This window comes from Dromaius novaehollandiae, chromosome 3, assembly GCF_036370855.1.
Source record: "Dromaius novaehollandiae isolate bDroNov1 chromosome 3, bDroNov1.hap1, whole genome shotgun sequence".
NCBI lineage: Eukaryota > Metazoa > Chordata > Aves > Casuariiformes > Dromaiidae > Dromaius > Dromaius novaehollandiae.
In genome coordinates this window covers 59,122,285-59,148,577 of record NC_088100.1, presented here as the reverse complement: position 1 = coordinate 59,148,577, position 26,293 = coordinate 59,122,285, and the positions used below count along the sequence as shown (strand labels likewise).

At 38.3% G+C, this 26,293-nt stretch overlaps 2 protein-coding genes and 1 long non-coding RNA gene across 8 annotated transcripts in view; 1 reads left to right on the top strand and 2 right to left on the bottom strand.

Moving 5' to 3' along the window:
- Positions 1–11,687, bottom strand: part of TRMT11 (tRNA methyltransferase 11 homolog) — a 33,267-nt gene extending 21,580 nt beyond the window's left edge. For 2 of the 5 annotated variants that reach the window (XR_010388362.1, XR_010388363.1), the window contains exons 1-6: positions 8,449–8,627; positions 4,764–4,829; positions 3,952–4,025; positions 1,555–1,636; positions 1,368–1,460; positions 81–215 (exon numbers count right to left, since the gene is read on the bottom strand). Coding sequence is in view for 2 of the 5 variants with exons in the window: in XM_064508947.1 (XP_064365017.1) it covers positions 81–215; positions 1,368–1,460; positions 1,555–1,636; positions 3,952–4,025; positions 4,764–4,829; positions 8,449–8,523 (525 nt within the window). In the remaining 3 variants the exon portion in view is untranslated. Of the gene's footprint in view, positions 1–80; positions 216–1,367; positions 1,461–1,554; positions 1,637–3,951; positions 4,026–4,763; positions 4,830–8,448; positions 8,628–11,667 lie in introns of those variants that run through there. The other 3 variants (XR_010388361.1, XM_026105074.2, XM_064508947.1) reach the window with 3 other exon arrangements.
- LOC112986029 (uncharacterized) lies at positions 8,768–16,258 on the top strand. Its single transcript, XR_003259900.2, has 2 exons — positions 8,768–12,201; positions 12,480–16,258. It is a non-coding gene; the product is annotated as an uncharacterized LOC112986029 (long non-coding RNA).
- A 1,389-nt stretch (positions 16,259–17,647) lies between these two features.
- HINT3 (histidine triad nucleotide binding protein 3) lies at positions 17,648–25,750 on the bottom strand. Of its 2 annotated transcripts, XM_026105023.2 has the most exons (5): positions 25,444–25,739; positions 24,155–24,272; positions 22,630–22,699; positions 21,572–21,698; positions 17,648–19,475 (listed from the first exon to the last, which is right to left on the bottom strand). In XM_026105023.2, the coding sequence occupies exons 1-5, from the start codon at positions 25,636–25,638 to the stop codon at positions 19,428–19,430; spliced, it is 558 nt and encodes a 185-aa protein (XP_025960808.2). In that variant the 5' UTR covers positions 25,639–25,739; the 3' UTR covers positions 17,648–19,427. The 2 variants fall into 2 exon arrangements, with proteins under 2 accessions (XP_025960808.2, XP_064365019.1); XM_064508949.1 differs by lacking the exon at positions 21,572–21,698 and having other exon boundaries at positions 25,444–25,750.
- Positions 25,751–26,293: the final 543 nt, after the last annotated feature.

The window sequence follows — 26,293 nt, the reverse complement described above, 5'->3', positions numbered from 1 at the left end:
ATAATTTTTTACAGTTAAATTGAAGAAGACTTTCCTGAAAATACCAGCTAGTAAAAACTGAAATAAGTGTACTCACGCACCCATCTACCAAAATACAGATCAAGAGGCTCTTCAAGCACATTATTAGGGTCCATTCCATAATCTTCCAAAATCCAGAAAACATGTTCTGGACTCTTTAAGTTCACTTTTCCATTGAACGGCAGAAATTCTAGGGCCTATATTAATAAAGCAAAAGAGAGTCTAGAAATTCTTAAACTTCTAACTTTTTTTAAATATATACCCCAAGAAAACAAAACAACAATAACAACAAAGTCCACTTGTGAGGAAAAACGAATTATTTCTAGAAGTGCATTCTCAGTTTTCCCTGGATTTTTAAAATGCCTTTCTTGTGACTAAAGATAGCCCAAATGATTCAGGTTTAAGAAATCTGGAACCATAACATTTATTATTAGCTCAATAGCATCTAACTTTCAAGGAAATAAACTCTGTATGTTAAAAATGCATTTCAAGTTCAAAAAAAACTCTTCTAATGGACAGCAAGATATAAAATTTCAGTGACGTGCTACGACACCAATTCACATATTCAGCATTATTTCATGAACACATTAAAACTATATAAACAAGAAAGGGTATCTCCTTCCCTCTTCATTCATCTCCCCTCATGCTTTCGTATATCCTTCAACACACACAAACAAAAAAAGCTAAAGAAATCTTGTCTGAAATTCCTCATGACAATCTAAATCCCATACAAAAACCTACTATTAATAGTTAATTTGAGTCTCCGTAAATGAATTAAACGGAATAAGTAACTGACAAAAATAAAACATGAAAAAGCAAACATTAACAATAGTTAAGAAATCTTTCTCAATTAAAATACTGTTATAGTTAGGAGGAGAGAGTAAGTGCAGACCAGAGCATCAGGACAGGAAACCAGCAAACAATCCACAGCTTGCAATTAAAGTCACTGGACTAGCTTGTTACATGTCCTACGACCACAAACATCTAATACGGAGATCAACTAGCAGATTTTCAAAAATTTAGCACCTAACTCTAGCTATTTGAATTTAACAATTTTGGGCCAAGTTTCTCCACCTGTGAAATCAGCACAAAGATATTTTGTGTCTTTTTTATATGCCTTACACAGTCTATTTAGAAAAAAGAAAAAAAAAAGTCAGGAATTTTGAAGGGAATGTTAAGTCAAACACAAAAATCACATTCAGAGTTGATAAGACATAGGGCGCAAACTGCTTTAAGACTTTCAGAAAATCCAAACTTAAATACATATTAGACAAAACTGATAGCACAGAATAAGAACAGCATGAATAGATGAAATCAAATGTTAAAGATTTCTTTAAACACCCACTTACATCTATCTTTTTTATTTTCTCTGCTTGGGTCAGTGTTTTGTTAAATGTATGAATATGTATTTTGTATGTAGAGTCTGACTGTAGATACGGAAGCTGAAAAAAAGGCAAGAATACTTCTGTTAGTATAGCTCCAGTGTCACCCAGTGTGATTATGGAAATACATTATCCAGATTCTTTATATGCATACCATCTTGTCCATTGGATAGCTCTTCAGAGATGCGTAAAGCTCCCCTGCAGATCTGCCATGACCCCACAACTCAAATATAGACCTGAAAACACCAAGATTTTTAGACTGTGGTCATATAAGTGGGAAAAAAATCATACCTTACAGACACTTACACCTTTTTACCAATCCTTCTTGTCCAATGTATTTAGGCTTTACTTCATGAAGTATTGAAGCACCTATTTAACTTTTAACACATGCTTAAGTTTTGTTCTGAACAGTGACTTTTTTTTTTAATCCTGATCTGTTATTCCAGTGATGCTTTCTTTGTTTGGTAACATATACTAAAAGCTAAATTTTGTTCTTAGTACTCTTCAATATCATCAGATTTTTTTCTGCTTTGCAACAGTGATACTTGCAAGTGTGACAAAAGTTCACTTGCGTCTAGCAGCTTGGTGTGGTAAGGGAAGGCTGAAAAAGGTCAACGACAGACTTTCAAAATGTCACACTATCCTGGAATAAAACAAATATGGAACTGTAACTGCTTACATATAATGATATCATCAGGTATCTCATTTTAAGATACTATGGTTTTGACATTTTAAGGTATTTAAATGTTATTCTGTCTTCTTATACTTTTCTGTTTGTTTCCATATTGCTGGCTTTTAAGAAAAGCACTGCCTTGGGAAGATGAGAGAATTGAATTACTACTGTAATAAAGGCACAGTGACACATAACACATCATAGACCTTTCTCCCAACACTCAAATATCTCAGTCTAGTGGCTTTTCCATGTTAAAAAAAAAAAGAAACCTCTACTACAGGCATCCTAGTGGCACTGCATGCGCTGTTAGACACTCAGTATACCGTACACAGAGACAGTCTTTCAGGATTAACAGTGGCATGTAGTACCTTTCAAAGATGATGGCTACCTCCAGAAGGAAAATCTTCAAAATGTTCAAAGGTTTAGCCCACCCAGGCAAACATGCAAGAGAACTACATTTTACTAAGTGACAATAGTAGACACATAGGTCCAATGGTAAGTCATTTTGTTAAGGTATTTCTTTCCTGAAGAAATTATTTAAGGCTACTTAACGCTCCTAATCTGTATTTGCCCTGAAAAAGAACACATTGTTGGCACTATGTAATTTCTTCTCAGAGCATCTGTTTGCATCTACTATGAGAATTTAAACTATATTTATAGATGGAACTATGGAAAAGCTGACAGCATAGGCTGTATGAGGCAGAAACAAATATTCATCTTGGATTTTATTCTAATGTTGGAGAAGCTCTTATAACACCTTCAGGCCCTCTTCTTACTTTTAGACTTTCACATCTACTGGAAAAGCCCCTTAAGTTCTGGGGTGCTTTTCTTTTGATAAATACATGCTTCACAGTTTTTAATACTTAGTAGCAGTGAAAAAGTAGAGTAAGGTTGCTGGTGCACCTTCAGCTAGCATGTGTCCTCACATTCAGTAGTAGATGGGAAGAACAGTGGACCAGTTTTATGCTTTCTACATAAATCCCTTACACATAGCATACATCATAGCATACATCAGTCGAAAGAGCATGGTATATAGATCACCTGCAAGCCGTTTTGTCATGTTTTAGTTCCTTAATTGCCTCCAATTCTTTTTTGAAGGGCAGTACAGTTCTTCCCCATTTGAAACATATTATCACAAGTACAATTTTGTATACGTGTGTTTATTTTGACAAGAACGGACAGCTGAAGTCAGTGTAGGTAAAACTGAATACATAGCACAATGAGCACTCAACAAGGCCTAACGAACACCCTGCAGAGATGCCCAGACAGCACAGACACCACAAACTGAAGTTAGCGTGGTCAGAGAGCCATACTGAAGCTATGCTGCTTCTGGTCCTGAACTACAACACAGAGGTATCCCTCAAACCTCAGTGAAAAGCTCATTATTCAGACCCTCAGTAAATGACATAAAGCAGCAGGAGTAATCACTTAACACTCTGGCACGTTCCTTCGCTCTCAAATTTTCTAGAAGGATCCCTCTCTGCTGCAGCACAGACTGATGACTCAGGTATCAGCACTAGGAGGGTGACACAGGGAATCACGATCATTCCCTTTTAAAAATCATTTTCCGTTTTTAACTATCACCATTTTCATCTTTCAATCCCATATACATTTTAAAATAAGTCACTAACTAATATTACTTAAGTCAGTAACACTTCAAGTACTGGCTCTGCAGTGAGGAACACTTTCAACATGCTGTGCTGATCTTACACAATGGAAAGACAGGCATTCTACATAGTCAGTCCTACAGATTTCAACAATGCCTCCTCATTTCTAAGTGACTGTGCGTTTTAAGACTCCATATAGAGATTTGCCACAGTACAGCGGAACAATTTTCCACAGCCTTCACTACCATATACAACATTTTTCACCTCTTACTTTGCGCATACTGTCCGTTTCATTAGTCCCCTTGCCATCTCTTCTGAAGGAATATTGAGAATCCAAAATGGAGACTGAAATAAAAAGAAGATATATGAGTGATCCAAATGCCTAATCAGAAGATATTACATGAGTTAAACAACACAATCCAAATTACCTCTATAAAAACAGAATATGCAAACTGAAGATAAAGAAAAATCTGTTAACTGTACTGAGAACATGAGGATGAAACATAATTTGAGGTAAAATTGTATATTTAGCTTGAATGGCTGAGAAATTTTATTACAGATTTCATTTCCCCACCATATCTTTGCCTTGCCAAATATTATTTGTTTATGCTTCTCTAGATTATTCATTCTCTAAAGAACTGTAACACCTAGCTACACATGATTACTAACTAAAACTGAATAATGTTCTCTGACTAAGCACTGAGACTGCAATTAGCTTCACTTAGCTTCACTTTTCTAGATATGCCAAACCACTGATTTAGAGGCAAATATCAAATTCAAAGAGATGCACAGCTACTAACTCATTCATGGTTCAACTATTTTGAAAACAAACAAAAGCCTTCCAGTAGATGGCACTATTTCTTTTCATATTATTAAATGGAGAAGCCCTCAACTGCATTTTGTGCATCTTTTACCAAACTGAAAATCTTTACGGAAATTCAGAATTACTCATTTTTGGAAGATGCCTTATTTTCCTAAGAAACTTCAAAGTTTATTCAGGTACCTACATGTAATAAAAGTATTATAAAGAACATATTTGTATACCATACACGCACCCAAGTAAAATATTTGGCCCACACTTACATTTACACGAATTTCCTGCTGACTGCTGAATTGTCCACCATAAAGCGAGAGCAAAGATGTTATTTCCTATAGTGAAAATGTAATAGGTCAGGCTTTACGAGCAGATAGTAATGTTTTTAAAGAAAAAAAGAGGTATTTTTCTAACGTCATAACTTCAGAGATAGTCTGCATTACAATTTATAGTATGCTGTTCTCTGACCTCCATAGAGACTGTAAGCACACCCTTAGACATAGCAACAGAAAAAAGAATTCTATTTACTACTGATTTATTGTGGGAACCAACAATGAAAAATTCTTAGAGTAATTGTGTAGCTGGGGTAAAAGTTTACAATGAAATTCAATTTTATGTACTGTTTATGAACTGAAAAAAATTAAGATTCTCCAGCTGTATAAATGCCTGATCAACCTGCCCAGAGTTCAGTTGAAAAAGAACTAGTTTTGATAGGTTATAAAAAGTTCTACAGTATATAATAAAATACGATGAAGTTAGCCAAATTGCAATACTCAAATCCTGCTGTTTTACAGTTTTATATTTAGCTTTTGCTGAAACCTCTACTGTTCAACCCTATGCTCTCACAATAATATTCCTTTTGGAATATTATTCTATAATATCCACTCATACATATTTTTCTGACTAACATTTAAAAGAGATGTACCACTAGTAACATTCTGGACTTTGGTTGGGTCCATCACTAAGCATTAATTTCTCTTCTATTACTTCCTCGCTTAGAGGTTTGTCAACAGTTTTCTTCAGTACATCTCTTCCATAGTAAACTGAATCAGAGGCAGTAAATTGAACAAGGGAGACAATCCGAGAAACTAACTAGTAAGTAATAATTAAAAGAACACCCACTAAAAGAGGCTTTTGAAATTAAACAACAGCATAAACATCAGGGATATTTCTAATGGAACCTTCACTAGAGATAACAAGCTGTAGCCTCACATTATTACTGTTAGTAGAACACAGAAATAAATTTTATATTGACTAATATTTGAAGTGAATGGATAAGTAAAAGGATTATCATAAAGTATGTCCCAAAAACATAGGAAAAATGCCTAGATAAGTCTAGCATATGGCTGTAGTGGGATGTTATCCCATTCATTTCCATCCCTCCATTTATGTACAAAGTACAGAAAGACTTCTGGAAAAAATAGGCTACTTTCTCCAGGAAAATAAAAGCTTATACATATTTCATTGCGTGGTCCTGGGACAGCACAAATACATGAGATTTTATACATGATTTGGCAACACCTTCACATATTACTGTAAGTATTGTTCAGAGGAAAGTGACAGGAATAGAAGGGACAAGAATCAGAAGTATAGAAAACATGGAAAACATGGCCTGTGAGGAAAGGCTTAAATAAAGAGAAACATAATCCTGATCTCTACACATGAAAAAGGCTACTGTGATAAAGGAAGGCAATGATCTGGTTTCGATTTTTATTGTGGAGAAGACAAAAGCAATGGGGTCCAGATCACAGCAGATTTCTGGATTACACATTAGGAGCACTTTCCAACAGTAAAGACAGTGAAGCACTGACACAGATTTGCCTGAAGAGGTTCTTAAGAACATGTTTCACAAGCACCTGTCCATTAATAGATGACCTGTGCTGGGATAACAAATAAGTTACATAATATTTCAGTATCTGATCTTAAAAAAAAAAAAAAAAAAAAAAGAGAGAGAGAGAGAGAGATTGAGAGAGAAAAATCCACCAGTATCAAGCTCAATTTCTTGTAGGCTAAGAAATATGAAACACATTTATTCTACAGATACTCACTAACAAACATAACTTTCAATGAACAGCTTCGGCTATTGTAATCCAGCACCACCAGAAGAAAAGTAGTCCTCTGTCTCCCATGTGCAAGCATGACAGAGATGCAATTAAGTGATTGATCTGACTGAAAGTTACGTGCTTGTTTTTTTCAGTGAGTTTATTTTCGAAAAATCAGTTCCCTAATGCAGCTCATCACATGTCCAAACACATGGTTGAACAGACACGAGTGTAAAGCAAAAGAGAAATATAACTACATCCTTTAGCAGCAGTATCAATGAAGAGTAACTACAAACTTGGGGGGAAAAAAATACAATTTTGTATGCTTTATACCTCTCTTTTTCTAATTTGCTCTGATGACCTGCCTAAAGAAATACTAATAATAATGGTGGATAACAAATAAATAGAAATAAATCCACGTACCAGTCCCACAAAGCAATTAATAAACAATAACACACACGAGCAAGTCTTAATAAAAAGAAGGAAAATAAATAAGGTGATGCAATGCTCATCATATATTTTATAACAGATGTACTGATGACCTACCAATTCTAATAAAACAATTTTGCATTACAGCACTATTTTAAACAACAGATATCTTAGATATCATACTACTAGCTCTTCAAGATGGTACCCAAAAGAATATGCACCAGATCAAAACATATTACAGTGTGCAGTCTCTCTAAGTCATCATTAAAAAAAGTCACAAATTAAGTTCACAAACAGAACTTTTTTTTAATAAACATGAAAAATTGAGTATATGCTTAACTATATATAGCAGGGGCTTATCAAAAATACCAGAGAGTTTCAGATAAATTAGAAGTGTTTTTTTATGTGGTCACGCATTATCATTTAATAAGAGAAAACCAATTTAGAATGAGAGAACAAAATCTGCACCCCAATTTTGCAACCAACTATACCTCTTGGGATTGTCAATGAAAAATACATCTGCAGTTCTTTAAGAATTACTTGTTTGCTCCCAAACTTCACATATAACGTGATCATTTTGATCCCATTTCAATCAATATGGCATGACCTGTCCTGATCACAGAGAAATAAGTGTTCCAAACTAAAAGTCAAAAGCAAGCAGTCCTCTGTGTCACTGGCACTGATGCAGAAGAGGAGGGAAGCGATGAGAACGCTGGCCTAGGTCTTGGAGGCCTCCATTCAATTCCTGTCTATGCTGCAGACCTTAGGACTTCAAAGAGGTCCCATCCTCTCTGTTCCTCAAATTTTCATCTAGAAAATGGAGATTTCACATTTTCTACCTCACACAGTTTCATAAATATGTCAGACAAAGACTCTGAATACCATGACAATAGTATGGACCATTTAAACATCTACATCACACAGGCAGGAACCACCATAGCATTTTAAATAAACAAAAAAAGCATCTGCCACCAAACTAGGACCTTAGATGCATTTCCATAAGCCACTTTTTTTCCTCCAAGTTTCCATTTCTAATATAGAGTCTCCAACTACTTTGATGACAACCTGTCCTCACTCTAAAGTCTCCTTAGAAAGGATTTGTGCTTCAGTCCCGTGTTCTTTCCAAGCAGACAAGACCTCATAAGGAAACACAGAATACACACGAACAGCAAAAAAGTACCTCCTTAAAAAAGGAAAAGAAAAAAGAGAAAAAAAGGAGAGACAGACTTTTCATGGTGGGGGGGAAAGAAGAAAAAGAAGGGGGAAAAAAAGCCCATGTTAAGGGTAAAGGAAAAAAAAGACAACAGAGCCCTAAGGAGTCATTCGCTACCGCACGAAGGGTAAGAAGTATCCACAGATTCGGCCGCCCCCCGCCCCGGCGCCGACTAACGGCCACTCCCCCCCCCAACGGCCGCAGCGGCCCAGCGGCCGCGCCGCGGCCCTGCCCCGCGGCGCGCTCCCGCCGTGCGGCCGCGGCCCTCACCGGCAGGCGAAACTCGAGGTGCTCCTGCGCCAGTAGCAGCAGGTACCGGCGCAGCGCCGGGGCCGCCACCGCCATGTCCGGCCACCCGCGGCGCCGCCTCCCCGCGCCGCATGCGCCGCCGGGCGGGCGCGGGCCGCCATGGGCCCGGCGGGGCGGGCCTAGCGCCGAGGCGGGCGGGCGCGTGGGGCGGGCTGAGGGGGCGGTGGGGCGCGCCGGGGGTGCCGCCGATCGCTGCCGCCCTGCGGGAGTAGGGTGTTGCCAGCCCTATCGGAGAGCTCTGGAAGGGATTCCGCTCCCCCTTCTCCCCCCCCCGCCCCTCTTTCCGTGCCCTCGCAAGGCGCCTAAGTGCAAGAAGGAGGTTGTGCGTCCTGTAAAAGTGGCTGCCCCAGGAGCTTCGGGAGAGATGCCCTGCCTCACGGGCTGGACGGGGAGGGGCGGCAACAGAAGTTTTCCTTTCATCCCAGAGCTTAAATTGGAGAGAGCGTGCACATCTAGGGCCATCTCTTTATCCCTGAGGCTAGTAAAGCCTATTCGCCCAGCTGCAGTTTGGGAGACAGCGTGTCTTGTCCCTCTTTCCCCGGCCCACCACCCCTCTGGGGAACCCAGCAGAAGGCTAGGTGTGAAATCTTGCCTCGAGCACCGCTTTGTGCTGCCAGGCCGTTGTTTGTGGTTGAAGTGTGCTGGGAGGAGGAAATGCTCCATTTATATACAGTGGGGAGGTTTGGAGCCGACAGCTGCCCTTGAGCAGGCCAGGGAGATGAGACTGCATGGGAAATGTGCTGGCCAAGCTGCTGGTGGGGAATAGCAGTGCAGGGCTGTCCTGAGGCGCAGCTGCAGAGGTGCCCTGGGGCATGCTGGAGACACTGCCAGCCCCCACAGGTGAGCCACCCACCTAATGTCTCCCTGCCCTCACACCTCTCCTGGCTCTGACAGCAGGAGACCACTGTACTGGTGGTAACACTGGCTTCTGGGGCTGGGGAGGCTGGCCCCAGTGGGGTCCACATATCCATTTCTCTCTTGCCAGAAGAAGGAAGGGCTCTCAGAGGCCGCGGGGGTGACGTCTGTGAGCAAAGCAGAGCTCTGCGCCACCGGGGAGAAGAGGTGGCTTCTCCTTCTGCCCCACTTTTGCATCCTTGGAGGGCACAGCTGTCTCGCACCTGTTATTTGCTCTTGGGTATTCTGCTTTGGGCTTTCTGGCTCTCGTGGCCTTTTTCTGGTAGTGTTTCTGTTAGTTTTGCTGTAAGGATTTTTAACTGAGAAAGATCTGAGAAAAGCTCCTGGGGCCAGGCAACCGTTTAAACTTCGGCTTCTACCCCTGGAAACAGCATACACAATTAGCGATTAGCAATGATAGGGCATATTTAGAAAGATAAAATAGTGTAAATGTGTCTGTCAAGTCTTTTTAGCAGAAAAGACCTTCTAAATTCCTTGTTCAGTATCAGTGACAGAGATGTTACTATCCAGCAGGAAAAAAAATGTATTGCAAGTTAATTTTTGTTGTGTTTTATTTTCTTAACATCTAGGCTTGATAACTAAAATCCTTTACTCACTGATCCCCCTGTTATGTTGATCTGAAAGGTTCAGCTTATCCAGATTTCAGTAAACCTTTTATTAGGACCAGGCCAGCTCAGCACTTAACTCACATTTTTTTGTTTCTGTGCTGATTTAGGATAGCTTTTTTCCTAGATGGTTAAGATTTTGCTCATGACCTGTAAGAGGCCACATTCTTTATATATCTCGATAATCTCATACTAGAGCTTCTCTAGTTTTCCGATCTTTTCCTGCAGTATTCAAAATTGAGGTTTGTTAAAACAATCTAAATGTGAACTGACATCTAATTGTGACTGTCCTAGATAGTCATTGAAGAGAGAGAGAAGTAGTAGATGTGGATTCATCTTCTTCACCTCAGCAGTTTAATGCTGAAACCTAGTAGTAAACATGTTGTTAAATTGCTGATAAATCCAGCTAGTCTGGGATTGTTTACAAAATCTTGGAATTGCAAAAAGAGATTTAGTAGAAGATGACTGCTTTTCATTTTCCAATCTGTTTTGCTTTAAATTCTTAGCTGTATAGCTTCCATTCTAGAAAGTTCTGTTGAGTTACTGGCACTTGTTCAAGCATAAGCTCTTTGAGACCGACATTCTTACTTTATCTGCATAGTGGATCACTATCAGTTCTCCAAAGGTGAATACTGTTTGTTTTCATACTTTCAAACTGAGGACCATGCAAGATCTCTTAACAGAGTCTCTATAAGGAGCGTACTGCTCAGCATAGTTTCAAAATGCATATACATTAATAAGTAAGAGTTGCAGAGTATTTGATCCTGACATAAAACTAAGTGCTTTTCAGACTCTGTATTTATAAACTTAACATAGGTCGCTTGATTCTTTTCAGTAACATTATAGCAGTTTTTTAGAGTGGGATTTGGTAGTCATCTTAAGTCAACAACATTACATAACTGTTTTAGGGAGGGAAAGGAAGAACAATTTATCCTTTTTAGACTTCAGGGGAATTTTAAGTACACAAAGTATAATTACTCTAATTGAAATTTATCCAGGAACCTAGAATTAACCACCCTTCTCTCAGGACAAATATAACAGGATCATGTGATGATCATGAGTTTCAATTTAAAAGTAAGTGAAAGACTGTGAATGAAAAGCCATTATTTAGTGTGCTGTTGTTTATCTCAGTTCTGTTTCACAGCCACTGTGTCGCTATCTTCTGTCCACCCTATGCACTATTTTAGAGCCAAACATAACAAAAGCTTTTTTTGACCGTGACTTACACGTTATGCTGGGGGATTTGGGGAACTATGACTTTTTGTGTTAATGGAGTTCATATGAAGCAGCATTAAAATTTATATATGGACCATAATACTAGTGAAACCTTATTTTTAAACAAAATAATTTAAATTTTAGAAATGCACAATCTATAATTTGATTATCAGTATTTCTGATCCCTCCCCCATAGAAAAGCCTGCAGTAATTATCTATTTTATCTACAAGTATCTGTCAGAAAAATATCAGTACTATTAATGTATTATTCTAGTTTGTATATTTTAACAGCTAAAGTATACATGATCTAGAAAAGATATGGTTATAACACAATCAGATCTCTATATAACAGTCTCTTCTTAATTCCTCAAAATAATTACATTCTGCACATAGAGTCCATATTTTATGTACATTTTATTTTATATATATAGGATAGCCTGTTTACCTGAATGAAACTGACATTTTCATCTCTCCCATGCAAACTTCCTTGTCTGCAGTGCCTGCTGTATAGGTTTTGCTAGGCAGACATTGCTGTGCAGCACAGCCTTTTAAGGGAGAAGTATCTGTTCTGTTTTTATGTTCTTTACTAAATACAGTGTTGTAGATGGTACCACAATAATTAACTGGAATTCTACTTCTTTTTGCAATGTTTGATGAGCAAAATCCCCCTGTTTCTACTGCATATCGCTGTTGCAGCTCCAAGATAATGTTTTCTGTGTATAATAACTATCATAATCTGTGGGAACCTTGTAAGCTTAGCTTTGTTTTGTCCACCTTTAAAAAGTGCACAGGCAGGGCAAAAGATCCCCACCCCTCTCTGTGGATTGGTGCACTGGCTCTTGAGGAATGGTTTGCTCTCTCCCTTGTCATTAAGCCTGTACTGAACAGGTCAACCAACACTGGATGAGATTATCTGGAAAGTGTACTGGGCTGCAGAACAGAAGGATAAAGTTCTTTAAAAGGCGTCATTGCATGAAAAGTAAGTAAATATTGCACTAAATTTATGTACAAAGGCTACAGGACATGTATTATAGATCTGTGTCTGAGAACTGGGGGGAATTATGTCTTAGAAGCTTGCAAGTTTAATTTAGTGACATATATTACTTACATGACTTCAGAATCCCTTCCTAAACAAAATGTTCAGCTATTTAATGTCTTTTTCAGTAGCCCAGCCTCTTCTCTTGTTCAGGACAAGCTTACAGAAATTATTAGAAGTTTTTTCTTGTATTGCTGATCTTAGTTTTTTTTCCTTCATAGCTGACAGTGCACACAACAACCATACTTAGAATCATTGATTTGGTTCCTGTTTGATTGCCATAAAACATTTTTAAGAAATGGAGGAAGATAAAGGGCAGAGTGCTAAAGCTACCAGTGCGGTGGGTGACCTAAGAAAAAGTTGGCAGACCTGGGCAGAGGATCAGATCGAGTATCAGAGAAAGAATCCGTTCAGCAACAAGGAGAGGCTTGCGTCTAAACCTGTGCATACCCACAGAGGAGATCCTACCTATGGGAGACCCCCTGAAGGGTCTAAAACAGAGCAGAGGGGGAAAGATGCCCACTCACATGTGGGGAAGGAAGTGGAAGAGCTGTGCTTGATCATAAGAAGCACCGGCGAGAGGGGAGAAGATGGACATGTGAGTGTGACATTTCGGCAGCTGTTTGAAACATATGTGACTATTTCCAATAAAGTAGTGGGGATCTTGTTGAGAGCCAGAAAACATGGTCTGGTTCATTTTGAAGGTGAAATGCTTTGGCAAGGAAAAGATGATGATGTGATCATCACTTTACTAGAATAAGGCTTTGTCATCTGATGAATTCTGCTGCATGTTTCCATTTGGAAAGAACATATCTAGATACCATCTTGAAAGAGGTTTTCCTTACAGAATTTCAACTCGGCAAATTAACGGGATATGAGCAGAAGAGAAAATTGGTAAGAAGGATGAAAGGTATTTTCATAAAAATGGTAGATATTGTGGACAGAAATCACAAATAGTCAACTAATCTATTACTCTCCCAATGGATTGTCCTTTCATTATTACCATCCCTTGCATGTCATTCTTTAAATGTCTCTGCTGGCTTATTGCTTTAGGTAGCTGAAAGTTTAAATTACTAATTTGCTACTGTACAACACTGATTCTTGCAGGCTGTGAAATATGCACTGTGTGGAGGATTTTTATGGCAAAACACAGAATTTAAATAAATATTTCTGTAGGAATTCATATACTTCTTCAAAAAAGAGCTTGATCTATAGCAACAGTTTAATTATTTTCACATGGTGAAGTTAAATAAATGGAAGTTTTACTGACTTCCAGGAAGTATATGAGAATTCCCAAGTTTACAGAAATATCACTTGCTTAAGAGTCTACAGAATATGCAGCAAGGATACTACATGGTTCCTAAATTATCTGCATCTTTCATGTATTCTGTAGAGCTGCACTAGTCTTGGTATTTAATAGTCTATTCCTATCATTATATCTTCTCCAAAGCTTTCCAGTGTCTGTTGTTCTTCTTCCTTTTTCTATCTCACACCATTTTTACCTGTTCTGTTCTTCTAATGCTACCTCATCCCCTAGAAGTTCAGAAAGCTTTGCAGCCTTTTGGGGGAATTTGACTATGTTTCTTCTCAGAAAGTAGGGTGCCACAACATAGAGATGTGAGAGAGATATTGGCACTTTGTGTATTGGTGAAAAGAAAAAAAAAACATCCTTCACTTCTTTCCACAAAATGTAGCAATGTTGTTTACAACAGGAGAGTAGAGATACTGGAGTGCCAAATGCATAAATAAAAATATTGCACTGGAGTCACATACCTCACTTGGTCAGGCAGAGTTGTGCTTTCAGTGCAGTTTTAATTTCTCGAAACTGGGAGAAAAAATGAGCTGCTGTTTAAAAATGGGCCTGAAAGATAAAGATGACAGATAACATTTCTTTTCCTAATTCTTCTGGGGAAACTTTTTTTAACTGAAAAAAAAAGATTGGTTATTGACAACAATTGTAATAGTGCCATTAGAAATATTCAGGAGCTACATAGGAGCTAATAGTTCCCATGAAGAAATCTGTATCCATTGGGAATAGCAAATTCTGTTTTTTACCAGCTTAAATAAAAGCTCTTATGTGGTGAAAGCTCTTATGTGGTGCTAACTGTTTTACTTAATGGGTTTTTAAAATAAGAATATTCTGTTGTCTCAAAAGGATGTTGAGACAATATAAATTACGAACATGTTAAATGTGATTAAATTCTTTTATACTAATTATATAAAACTTTTTTTGCAAAAAGCCTGATTTTTTTTATATTTCCATCAAATAGAGATTTGCATCAAAACACATTTTTTGTTTCATTGAACAAATAAAAATATAATTTATATTACCCCTTTGTCTCCTTTTCCTAGTGAAAAGGTAGGTAGAAGAGAAAATAGGGGAGAAAAGAAGGTGCCAAAGTAAGTATATCTGAGGGACAGGGAAACCAGAAAGCATGGAAGGGGAAACAAATGATGGGTTTTATAATCACATAATTTTACCATGTTGGAAACTGGGGGATGCATGCTGCACTAGATACCGCATTTAATACATTTAAAATGCTGTGTTTTTCAAAAAAATCCATTTCTTGCCAAAATGATATGAGCATGCCTCAGCAGATTTCAATTCCTACTAGATAAAGCCTGGGCACACATTGTATAAAAATTAATTTCAAAATCAATGTCAGGATTGTTAAAATACAGCTACAGGATGTGGTTTGTTTAATTTTAACTTAATTTTAAATCCAGTTGATTCTGCTGTAACATTAGTTCATAATTTGTAGGAAGCAGTATCAGGCAGTTCAAGTATCACTAACTAACAGGATGACAGCATCAAGAAAAATAATACATTATTCTCAGAAAATACAGAGGATGCTTAGGCTGCACACTGCCTAAACTAAGATGCAAGTGCAGCTCCTGCAGACTTACAAGTTCTTATTGTTATGGCTCAGAGAGTTAAACCACAGGAATATGGCCTTCAACTGCCATATATGCAGTCAATGTTAGGTACTTATATAGTCTCTGTTGCACTCTTTCCTGCTACTGCGGGATGCCTCTGCAAGAGCTGTACATATAACTAGGGTCCATCTACAAGAGCTGTGAACATACCTCTGATTAGTATCAAAACATAGAAAAACAGAGTAAGCCCCAATTAAATGGTCAGACCAATGCTGTAAGCAACTATAACAAGCTTGCCCTATCATATTTTGGATAAATCCAAGAATTAGTATTGGAGAAATGATTTATTTAGGGATAAACTTTTTTTTAAATAATCATAGGAAATTTGGCCCCATCTGCCAGCTATAGATGAGTATTCTGTAAAGAGTGACTGCTGTCTTTCTGTTATGCATATCTATGCAACTGTCATAAACACCAGAAAGCTGCCAAACTGGGTCAGCTCACAGGCTGACAAATCTGCTTTCAGCAATAGCTGTTACTCGAAAAGAAGTCTAAAGGATAAGTGCAATTGCTCGATCTGTGCACTGATACACTTAAGAATAAAAATGACTCCTGAAGCCTATACAGTCAGGTATACATCATATCTAGTGGACAAAACTGGACTTAGCTCCTAGTTTGCAAACTAGGGAAAATTTTCCTTCATCATCTGCAATGTAGAGAAAAGACTGACATCTGGAGATGAATCAGTTCTTAAACTTTTATGCAATGGGCCACCATTAAAGTAAATGGAACAGCTAATCTAATACATCATTTTCGCAAGAAGCGTTAAGACATGAGTTTATGTTAGTACTACAGATTATTTGTAGTAGTAAGTAAACTTTGACCTTCTAAAAGGTGTTCTTACTCCATCAAGTCACTTTCGGTTCTTCAGATCTCTCCTAAAAGGTCACTTTTTGTAGCAAACTTATCAGCTCCCTCAGTAGTCTTTCCTCTTCTTCCAGTTGAAGCCTGTCTATTCTACATGGGTTTTAGACTATAAATTGTACAGGGATTATCTGTATTTTGTCTTGTGAAACACTGAAAATGCTTTCAGCACTTCAATAAATATTGCACATCAGTTTGACATGACAGGAAGTGATTTTTTTTATGCAGGGTTTTACTGTTTCCTAGTCTGACAGATTTCAAATATGACTTTCATCATTTTATGCTCCCATTTTTATGCTTTTATTTGTAACCCATGCTTAAGAAGACTTCCGAATAGCCTGAAGATCTATTACCGACTTAATCACACTGAAAATACTATTCTTAGTTAAATGCTTCAAGACTTTTTATTTTTACATTTAACAATGTTGTATGTTTCTCTGCTTCACTCTTTCAAGGGGCAAGCAGTACTTCAGCATAAAAGCATTATTCTCTGGGCTTGCATTAGGTTGGTAGTTTATGTAAAACAATTGAGCAACAGAGTACAAATAAAGCTTGTACATGTAGTCCAAAAAGCTGCTTTTCCCAGGACTGCTATTACTGGATCAAAGAACAACAGACCCATGAGTAGTGGCTAAGCAACTTTACTCTGCTTCTCAGGCTCTTACACACATCCAAGAATAAAAACTGCTGAGAGGCAGTAAATTGACTCTCCAAGAAAAAGTCTTTTAAGTACCTTTGCTCATTGGAATGCTCCAGAAAAGATGGTGGCATTTTTAAAAACATGTTACAAGGCTGCTGTAGAAGAGGGCAAACATCATTAATGGAGTCTGCCGACTGTGTTTTCCAGAGGATGGCCAACAATTCTCACACATACTCAAAGTATTAGAACAGAACTTTCAGAAAATATTGCTTGGTCTAATTAAAAAAAAAAAAATCTTCAGGGCCCAGGAAGAACACTTGTCAATACAGAAGGGAAATGGAATGCAGTTCTTTGCTGGAAAGCACTAATGAGATACTGAGTACTACTGTTCATCTCAGTAATTAACATGGCTCCATTTATAATTGCACTTTCCTATTTGAGCTGGTTTGAGGGCTTTTTGCTAGCGTCAGAGACAATTTGAATGCTTTCCATCTTGTTCATCAACAAAAGCTTTGGAAGCTAGATTATATCCTGATCTTACCTTTATAGTCTTACAGTCATTAGTGGACTTTTCTCAAATGTAACAGAAATTTATGAAAGTAATAATATACAAGGTAGAGCTATAGCTTACCTTTATTTATATGCAGCAGTCCTTCAGAGCTAAAAGGAGTTGAAATGTAATTGATTTTAGTCAGAGATAAGGAGTCCAATACACACTGAAAACGGGGATAATTTGTGCATAATTCCTTCCCACCCCTAGTAAAATCATACTAACCTGCTGGACCCTGCATTTAATTCCCAGCAGCTCCCATAAAAGCTCCCACTTTTAACAGTGTCAACATACCAAAATTAGCTTGTTTTTGCACTTCAGTGGTTCTATAGAAGCTAAAAGATCTAAAAATTGACCTTCATGTTTCCTTTGGTTTACATTTGACAACAGTTCTAAGATTCCAAGATTAGTATTTGCTCTTTATTAATCCTTTTTGACAACAGTTCATTATGGTACCTTAAATATTACGTATCACAGTTAAGTACAGTTACATATATTAACTACAAATCAGAACACACATACATAGTATTAACTCTTGAAAGATCTTAATGTTCAAGTATTTCATCAAGTTAGGAGCCAATTCACACCTCCTAATCTATTGCACAGAATTAGTCAAAGTTTCGTGGCTTTAATTCACACTCCTCCTAGCTAAAGTTACAAATCAAACTCACAAAGTACTGCGAATTACACGTGAGTGTCCACTAATAAGAATATCAAAACATTAGGAACAAGGTCTTATGGAAAAGAGAGGTGTGAACTGCTGGGTAGAAAATGTTGTTGTTTAGAGTGGTGTGAACCTTCTGAAATATTATGTACAATTTGCTGTATGAATATTACAATACATTGTACCACTAAGGCAACAGGTGCTGGATCAGTGGAAAACACTGAGAAGATTATGTTCAGGGAAGCTTGCAGGTGCAGCAGACCATCATCACCTTAGCTGCATCTAAAAGTATCAGCCAAGGACACTTGATTATTTAGGCACCAAGAGATACACTCTGCAAACGAATAAAATCCACTCTATGTTTTCTGGAATTTCTGCTTTGCAAACAGCCTGCCTTAAGATGGTGTTGAAAAACAGAGCACTAACATCACTCGTTAGAATCATACTAAAGGCAAGTGTAAGCAAGTTCCTTAAGCAATTCAGAACACAATTCATAGATGTTCCAGTATTGGGCTGAGTCTCTGCTATTCCAAGTTCAAATCAGATGATAGCTATTATGCAAGCCTGCCACATACTCACTGCACTAAAGACCCATTTCTCTTGTGACTTCATTTAGAAATCAAATTTAGCCAGGATATTGGCACACTCCAAGTGGCTTCCAGTAAGACCATTATCAGCATAATCTCAAAATTTGATTTTCTCTTTTACTGTCATGCAGAAGATCAGTATATTAAATCAATTCTCTGAACTCTTCACATTCTTTGTAAACATACAGTAGCTAATTTAAAGTATTGTGCACATAAGAGGGAAACAGTCTTTTAAATCCAACATACGAACACTTACACATACATTTAAATCATATTCTATATTGTATAGCATGAACACATCTCGAACACATTGTATTAACATTTACTATGTCACTGTCATGCAAATAAGAGAGCTAATATATTAAAGTGGTTTAGCACCAGAAAAATCAGTAGTGCACTTTAGCAATGTATTTACTAACAGCTAGGCATAACTAACAAAGTAAATGGAAACGTAATGTTTTAAATGTTACTTGCAATCCCAGAACAATGTATTTTTAAAATAAAAATCTAGATTCCACAGCAAACATTCCCTTTGGTATTATGTACATGCCGCTAGGAGTAACTGTTGTTGCCTTAGTTACAAATACATTCTGCTGCTATACCCTGCGTTTTAATAGGAAAAGTAGTCTGCATTTGTGTATGTATATGCATGTGTGTATATGTACATGTATGTACACTACATGTATATAAATAAAAAATTATCATTAAAATACATTGCCTCACTGTCAGAGAGGTACATGGACTTCTTAAGTACACAGACTGCAAGAACTAGGTTGACAGTTACAAATTCTTTGTGTGCATTTCTTCATAAGGAATTAAAGCTTTTTTATCCTGTTATATTATTAGTAACATCAAACTGTGCAACCTTAAATCAGAGCTCAAAGACAAAGAACCAAACTTATTTGTCATGCAGAACTAGATGTGCTTTCAACCGGCAGCATTTTCAATTTGCAGTCGCTCGATCAGTTGTTCAGCCTATGAAAGAAAGCAAGCAATGCATTAACTACATAGTTACTGAGTTTACTGAAAATTCCAGTTTAAAAAAATACCAGTGATAAGGATGAAGAAAGCATATACTTCTCATTTTACACAGACAAAGCATAGAACAGAAGTAAAATACAACGACTGTTTTAAACTGCAGACTTTTTCACCATTTCTATCAAACTCTTATTAGCTGATCAGAAAAGGAAAAAGAAACTGTGAAAGCTGGAGTATGTTTGAGCAAAGAAACAGTAAGTCAAGAAGCATGATTTTAAAGACCTCGGAAGACAGCAGTGATCAGACCAACTGAGCTACGAGAACTGGAGGAGCACTTCGTGGGAAATTCCAGAACAGCGCATTGTGGCCTCTTCTCACACAGTGTGCTGCACACCAGTCACTTAACCAATTCACATTAGTGAGAGATGGAGTGTATTCATATATGTGGTTCATTAGATATGTGTATCATTATATACACACACATTTTATTATATACACATATAACGTGTATCATTAGATATACATCCATTCTTTGGTTACGTGACCATGCCCACACATACTTTTCTCATCATATGGCTATTTATGCATTCACCACGTAACTGGGGCAGTTACATTTTGCACATAGGACAGTACCAGCTGAGAGACCTCACAAAGGCTCAGGGTGGAAAGAAGTCATTGTTCTGGCAGACTAAATCCAGCATATGGGCACTAAGTTGGACATTTCTAAAATAAATCAGTTTAGATTACTCTCAACCTTTTTTGTCAAGTCTCACTGAATTAATCTTCTCACTTAAACTAGTCCTTGAGGTTTTATTAATATCTCCAAAGGAACCATCTTAAAAGGTGAGAAGCTTAAATCTAGTATTTTTTAATACACACATCAGACACACAATCAGCTACGTCAATAGGAACAACAGAGTTAAGTAGCTCTTGTGGTTTATTTGGAAATAAAGCTAGAAAAAGAATAAAGGAACTGAAAATGAAGTTGTTATATCAACCTTACTTTGCATTCTTAAACAAATACCACATTCAAGCCATTAAAAATAGTAAAAAAAAAAAAATCAAGAATAATTTCCAACTTGTTAACAGGATATTGTAAAATATCTCTTGAAGTACTTCTATATTGTATAACTAAACTTGGTACAGACATCCCTGACTAACCCAGAACAGTAAGCAGTGTAACTACACAGCTATACTAATCTGAGGGCCAAATACCTGTGTGATGTTATACAGCATAGACACATCTGCTTGTTTGGACCTGGATGACATCTCCAACAAGGTGCCACCAAGAAGCTTGCCTTTTTTTTTTCTTCCCCCTTCCCCCCCCCCCGCCTTTTTTTTTTTTTTTTGAGTAAGAGGCTCTCTAGATTCTTCTTGAAATGAGATACACCTCTTTTTCATTATATCTGTTTTGGGGCTGTCCAGTGACACCAGGATGGTGTAGCTGCATTGCAAGGATGGGTTCTTTGCTTTTTCAGCTAAGCAGTGAGAGTAAGCATTGATGCTCAAAGGAGAGAAAACTTTTCAAATAGTAATTTAGTCGGTTTGTGCCAGTTCAGTCTCACTTCTAATCTCTACTGACAGATAGCAGCGCTAGCAAAATGCTTTTTGTAAAGCAGACACTTGTTGCTGCTGTGATGAGATGAGATGAGACAAGATGAGAAAAGCTTCATGTGAACTGATATAAGCGCCATTAGGTGGCCATGTTTTTCACCTAAATTGGATTAACCAAGGTATATACAATACCTGTCCCATTATGTTCCAATGTATCCTTTTCCACAATAAATAACAAATACTTATAAAATGTACCTGAGTACAACTCAGTACAACATATTAACATAAGCCACACATTACATCCAAAACTGTTCGCTGTTAATGTTAATGTCACTCTATTCCCTTTAATAAGTATGAACAATAAAATTAAATTTTCCCATTACATTTTCTCAAATAGTTAATGCAATATTTACAAATTAATTATAGCAATAACAAAAATCATTGTTCTAAGAATTTTTGGACACAGTTAAACTCTTAGAAAGATAGCATATTTTCAGCTTGCAGTTTAAAAGCTACTGACTTATCTGCATTACACTCACCGTAATAAACCAGTAGGAATTGATTCTGTAAATCAGTCTGGATAAGAATCCTAGCTGACTGGCTGGAGCCAAGACATGAAGATGCAAGTGGGATATCGAGCAGAACGGAGGCCAGTGAAAACCCATTCTTCAGAAAAGGAAAATGAACAAGTTAAAATATTGATATTAATTCAGAAAGAAGCTGAACATCGTAAGTTATTTATCACGATCAACTGAGTTAAGAGCTTAGCTTTTAGCCTGGTATGTCAGAATCATTACATTTTATTTTTGTATAAGGGCATGAACAAAAGCATGTCCCTTCTTTTAATTGTGCTTTCCAGACACCTTTTTTAAAGTCCATTAATCTCTTCCTTCACATCTCAGCCCTTAAAATACACTTTTCTTTTTTTAAATCCTCTTTTTTAACACGATATACCTTAAACATACCAAATCTAGTTTTCAGCTAGAAAGTCAACTGTCACTAGATAAAAGTAGCTTCTACCTATATTTTAACCAGAATGGCCCATCTTCCTATACTATATTTAAATTATGTTTCAGTTTGCTTCACTTGCAAATGAATTTAGAAATAGCTTAAAATAGTTTAACTACTAAGTACACTGCCCTAAACTGTAGGGTGCAGCACTGTAATCAAACCAATGCAGATATCACTCTGAAATACAACGCAGTGCCCTAGTCAAATAGGACAAAGTTTACCTCTGTTATGGTATCTAGAACTTTGGAGCATACTTTCAGCATATAATTAATGAGCAGCCTTTTAGATATTTCGTTTGAAGTGCTATTCCATCCCCAACACACGGAGAAGAATCTCAGAGTTACAAGAAAATTTGCAAGGAAATTTGCACTAAAAACTCATCAGAAAAAACAAGTTTATACCCAACAGCAGCACATTCTACTTGAGAAGTCATGCAGTAAGTGAATCCAAACCCCCTTCCTTCAATAGATCATACTGCAGATGTTGCCAGTATCTCTAAAATACCATTTTGGAAAGTCAAGAAAGTATTCAGTATACACAGAAGAAAGACCATATTCAATATCCACAGACTGCTTCCTTTACATACCTTACATCATTCAAGTCACTAAAATTATTTCGTTGGAGGACAGTTTTTCCAACTTCCATCATTTTCTTCACTATTAAATACAAATAAATTTCATTTAGTGTTTAACATTTGCACCGTAGGTCTTTAGGTCAAGTAATTTGAAAAAGGTCTTTGCTCCTCAGAAACAAAATCTTCAAATATTAACTTCAATGAACTGATTACACTGAGAACACAAACTCATGCATTTTACAATAAAATACAAATACTGTAGCTAATCGGAATCAAACAAAGATTGTCAGATAGTTTACTACAATGAGCAACATGAAAAACAATGTCACTGATTTCCACAATCACAAGGCTTGTAAGTGTGGTATTATTCTAGCAACTGTGGCCAAAGCCATGGTATCACCTTACAGAAAAACTGCAAATATCAGTTGGTCAGAATGATAGAGTTTACATATATGACACACATTACAGTGTTTACCACCTCTAGACAGCAACATGACTTTCATCTCTAGGGACTGTGCAGCCTGATGTTTTTCTTTAAGCCTTTTTTAAGGTAGTACACAAAAACAAGGATTTCTAAGTTAGAATGTTTTACAGATGGTATACCAACTTAAACTAACATAATTAAAAAACCCTCAGTCCTATTAGTAAGGACAAACTTTTCATTATATCAGTAAAAAGAGAAGCAATTCTAAGATAAAATCTTCAAGGCAAAAGCCTAGAGGGATTGTTTTGAAGCCAAATACACACAAAAGCTGTTTCTGGAGAAAATTGCCCTACATTTAGAATAGAAACACAGTGATTGAAGAAGTTGCAACACACAACTGTAACTCTTTTCTTGCATCACCTATAATCTTCACTAAGGTGGAACCTGTTCATGCATTTATGGCTGCAGTTTTTTTCTGATACTCAACACATCAGCTAATCAAAACAATTCTTGTGAAATAAATAATCTCAGCACAATGTTAAAATAAGAAAGAAAAGCTCATCAACAATACATCATAGTTTCAATATTTTAGAGTTCTATCTTTAAAAAAAATTTTTTTTAGGTTTACTAGAACACCATTTCTCTCTTTCATTTTTCTTCCTTCCTGAAAGATAATGTAACATTTTATGAAAGGCAGTATAAACATATTTTATAGATTTTTAATATATAATTTAAGATTGCACATATACCTACAAAAACCTGATGAAGCGTCACATGTATATTTTAGAAAAATGAGGTAGTAGTACAAATAAATTGGAGAGGCTTCTCTACTCCACGGAAACAGAAGAGATTACATGCACTAATACACTGAACTGCTTACAATTTCACCCCAGAATTAAATAATTTATTCTAGAATAACATAAATATGCCATGGAAGTTTCCAGCAAGTAGTCCTTTCTTATACTCACTCACGCCATTCATATTCTAAGTTTCCATCCACAACTAAATGGTGTTCAAAGTTGTGATTTACTTGACAAAACACTGTAGCAACACAGAGTGCAAAATTATTTTCCTCCATGTTAAACGCATTCTAACAGGTGCTGGCAGCCTTACCTACAGGTATGTGTTCTTTCTTAAGTGTCTTGCAGTTTCCCATGTGCTCTACAGGCACCACCAGATAGTGGTGGGGTGCACCAGGTCTGATATCTCTGAAGCAAACAAGGTCTTCATACTGGGAGAGAACACAAACATATTAAATCGGTCAGGATGAGGATACTGACAAACATTAGGCAACAAAGTCCTTGCCCACACCAGTGCGATACTTAATATCACATCTGAAATAACTAGCAAAAATCTCAGAATTGCAACATATTTTTTTCCATAGTTACATCGAAGTAAATTATCTTGGAGGCTGTGTGCAAAAAGACTTACAAGCACCATTTGTTATTTCAGTTGCCTTTCTGCATTCTGGACTCTTCAATATCTAACATCAAAAACACCTGTTATATGACTACTTTAAGATTTCTTACTATTGTAGAAGCATTTAAAAGGACAAGATATTTCCTTCCTTCTGATGAATGTTTCACTGCTATCTGCATAAAAGACGACCTTCAAAACTATGTGATGACCCCAGAACTGCAGTCTTTTCAAGTGACATCCTTCATCAGTTGAAAACAGACACAGCCTGAGAGAGAGAACCCATATGACATGACCTCGGTGATTTACAGGTTTGATCTTTAATTCTTATAATTTAACCCCTTCCATCCTTTTCTGTTTTTCCTGAGCTCTGCCATCTGTGCACATCTTGGTGCTGACAACCTCAGATATAGGAATTCATATAAAGACTTTTATACAAGCATTGAGAGTCAGAATGTGGCTCTTAAAAATAATAAAAAAACTATTTCATACTCCATTATTATCAACATAAAGCAACATAAAGGTGATCACACAAAGATTTACAGACATTCTTAAAAATACAAGGAGCAAGGCGAGACGTGCAGGTGCCTACACCTTTGCAGCCACTAGGGCCTAGCTCTGTTTCAGCCTGACGCTATTGTCTACGCCCGCAGCCCCTCCAGCCGGGCCCCAGCCCCGCAGGCTTAGGGGTGTCTGTCCATTTCCACCAACTGAGCTTAACATTCGCCGCTCATTTATCGGGACGGCAACTGGCTTCTTCATTAACAAGTTTAAACAGCAACCGCGCATCAAAACGCCCTGGGGCGGCCCCGCAGCGCGATGACCTGCCGCCGGCGCCCGCAGGGGCAGCGCTAAAGGCACCGTCAGGACAGCAAGGGCGGCGGCAAACGACGGGAGCGGGGGCAGGCGTCTCCGCCGCGCCCGCCCCGCCGGCAGCACGCCGGAGAGAGGCCAGCGCCGCCGCGGCCCGAGCGCCCCTCACCCACCTGGCAGGGCAGCAGCGCGGTGCCCGGCTCCTCCCGGCGGGCGATCCTGCAGAACACGCACTTGCCGTCGTAGCCGCCGCCGTCGCCGTTACCGGCTTCTCCCCCGCCGGGGCGCGCCTCGACGGGGGGCTGCGCGGGCCCCGGGCCGGCCGCATCCGGGGCGTCGGCGGCAGCAGCGGCCTCCTCCCCCGCCATCGCCCCCTCCGCCTCCACGCCGCGCGCCACCAGCCCGGCAACGGCCGCCGCCGGTCACCGCCCAACAGCAGCGGGCCCACGCGCGCCCTCTGGCGGGCCCGCCACACCGAAGCGGGGGCGGCCGCGCGCGCTCGCAGCGCGACCCAACGGCCGCGCGTCCCCGCAGGGCCGGGCCAGCGCCAGGCTCCCCCGCCGCTCCCGCGCTGGGGGTGGAGCGGAGAGCCCGGGCGAACCGCCTCCCGCCTGGGAGGACGGAGGTCAGAGCTGCTGCTGCATGTTTTGCAAGCTAGATCCTTGCCAACTCCCCTCTGGCCTTCAGCTTAAGTCCTGCATCCGCCACGAACAGTTCTGCAGCTTGAGGAGGACTTTCACTGAAGATAAGCACAAAGCAAAACACCATGTTTTACAATGAAGATGCATACTACTAAGGCTTTTTTCCCCCCCTATCCATTTTCTATGCGCTCTTTCCTTTTGAGAACTGTATATCCATACAGAAGATCAACAGGTCAGAGAATGGTGACAAATGCAGGTTATTTAAGATGTATCAAAGCTGTTTCAAATGAATTATGAAAGCAATAACGTTCTTGAAGTTTCACACATCATCTCCAACTTGAGGTGTCTGTTCTTAATAAAAATTTGCCTCTGACACGTAAGT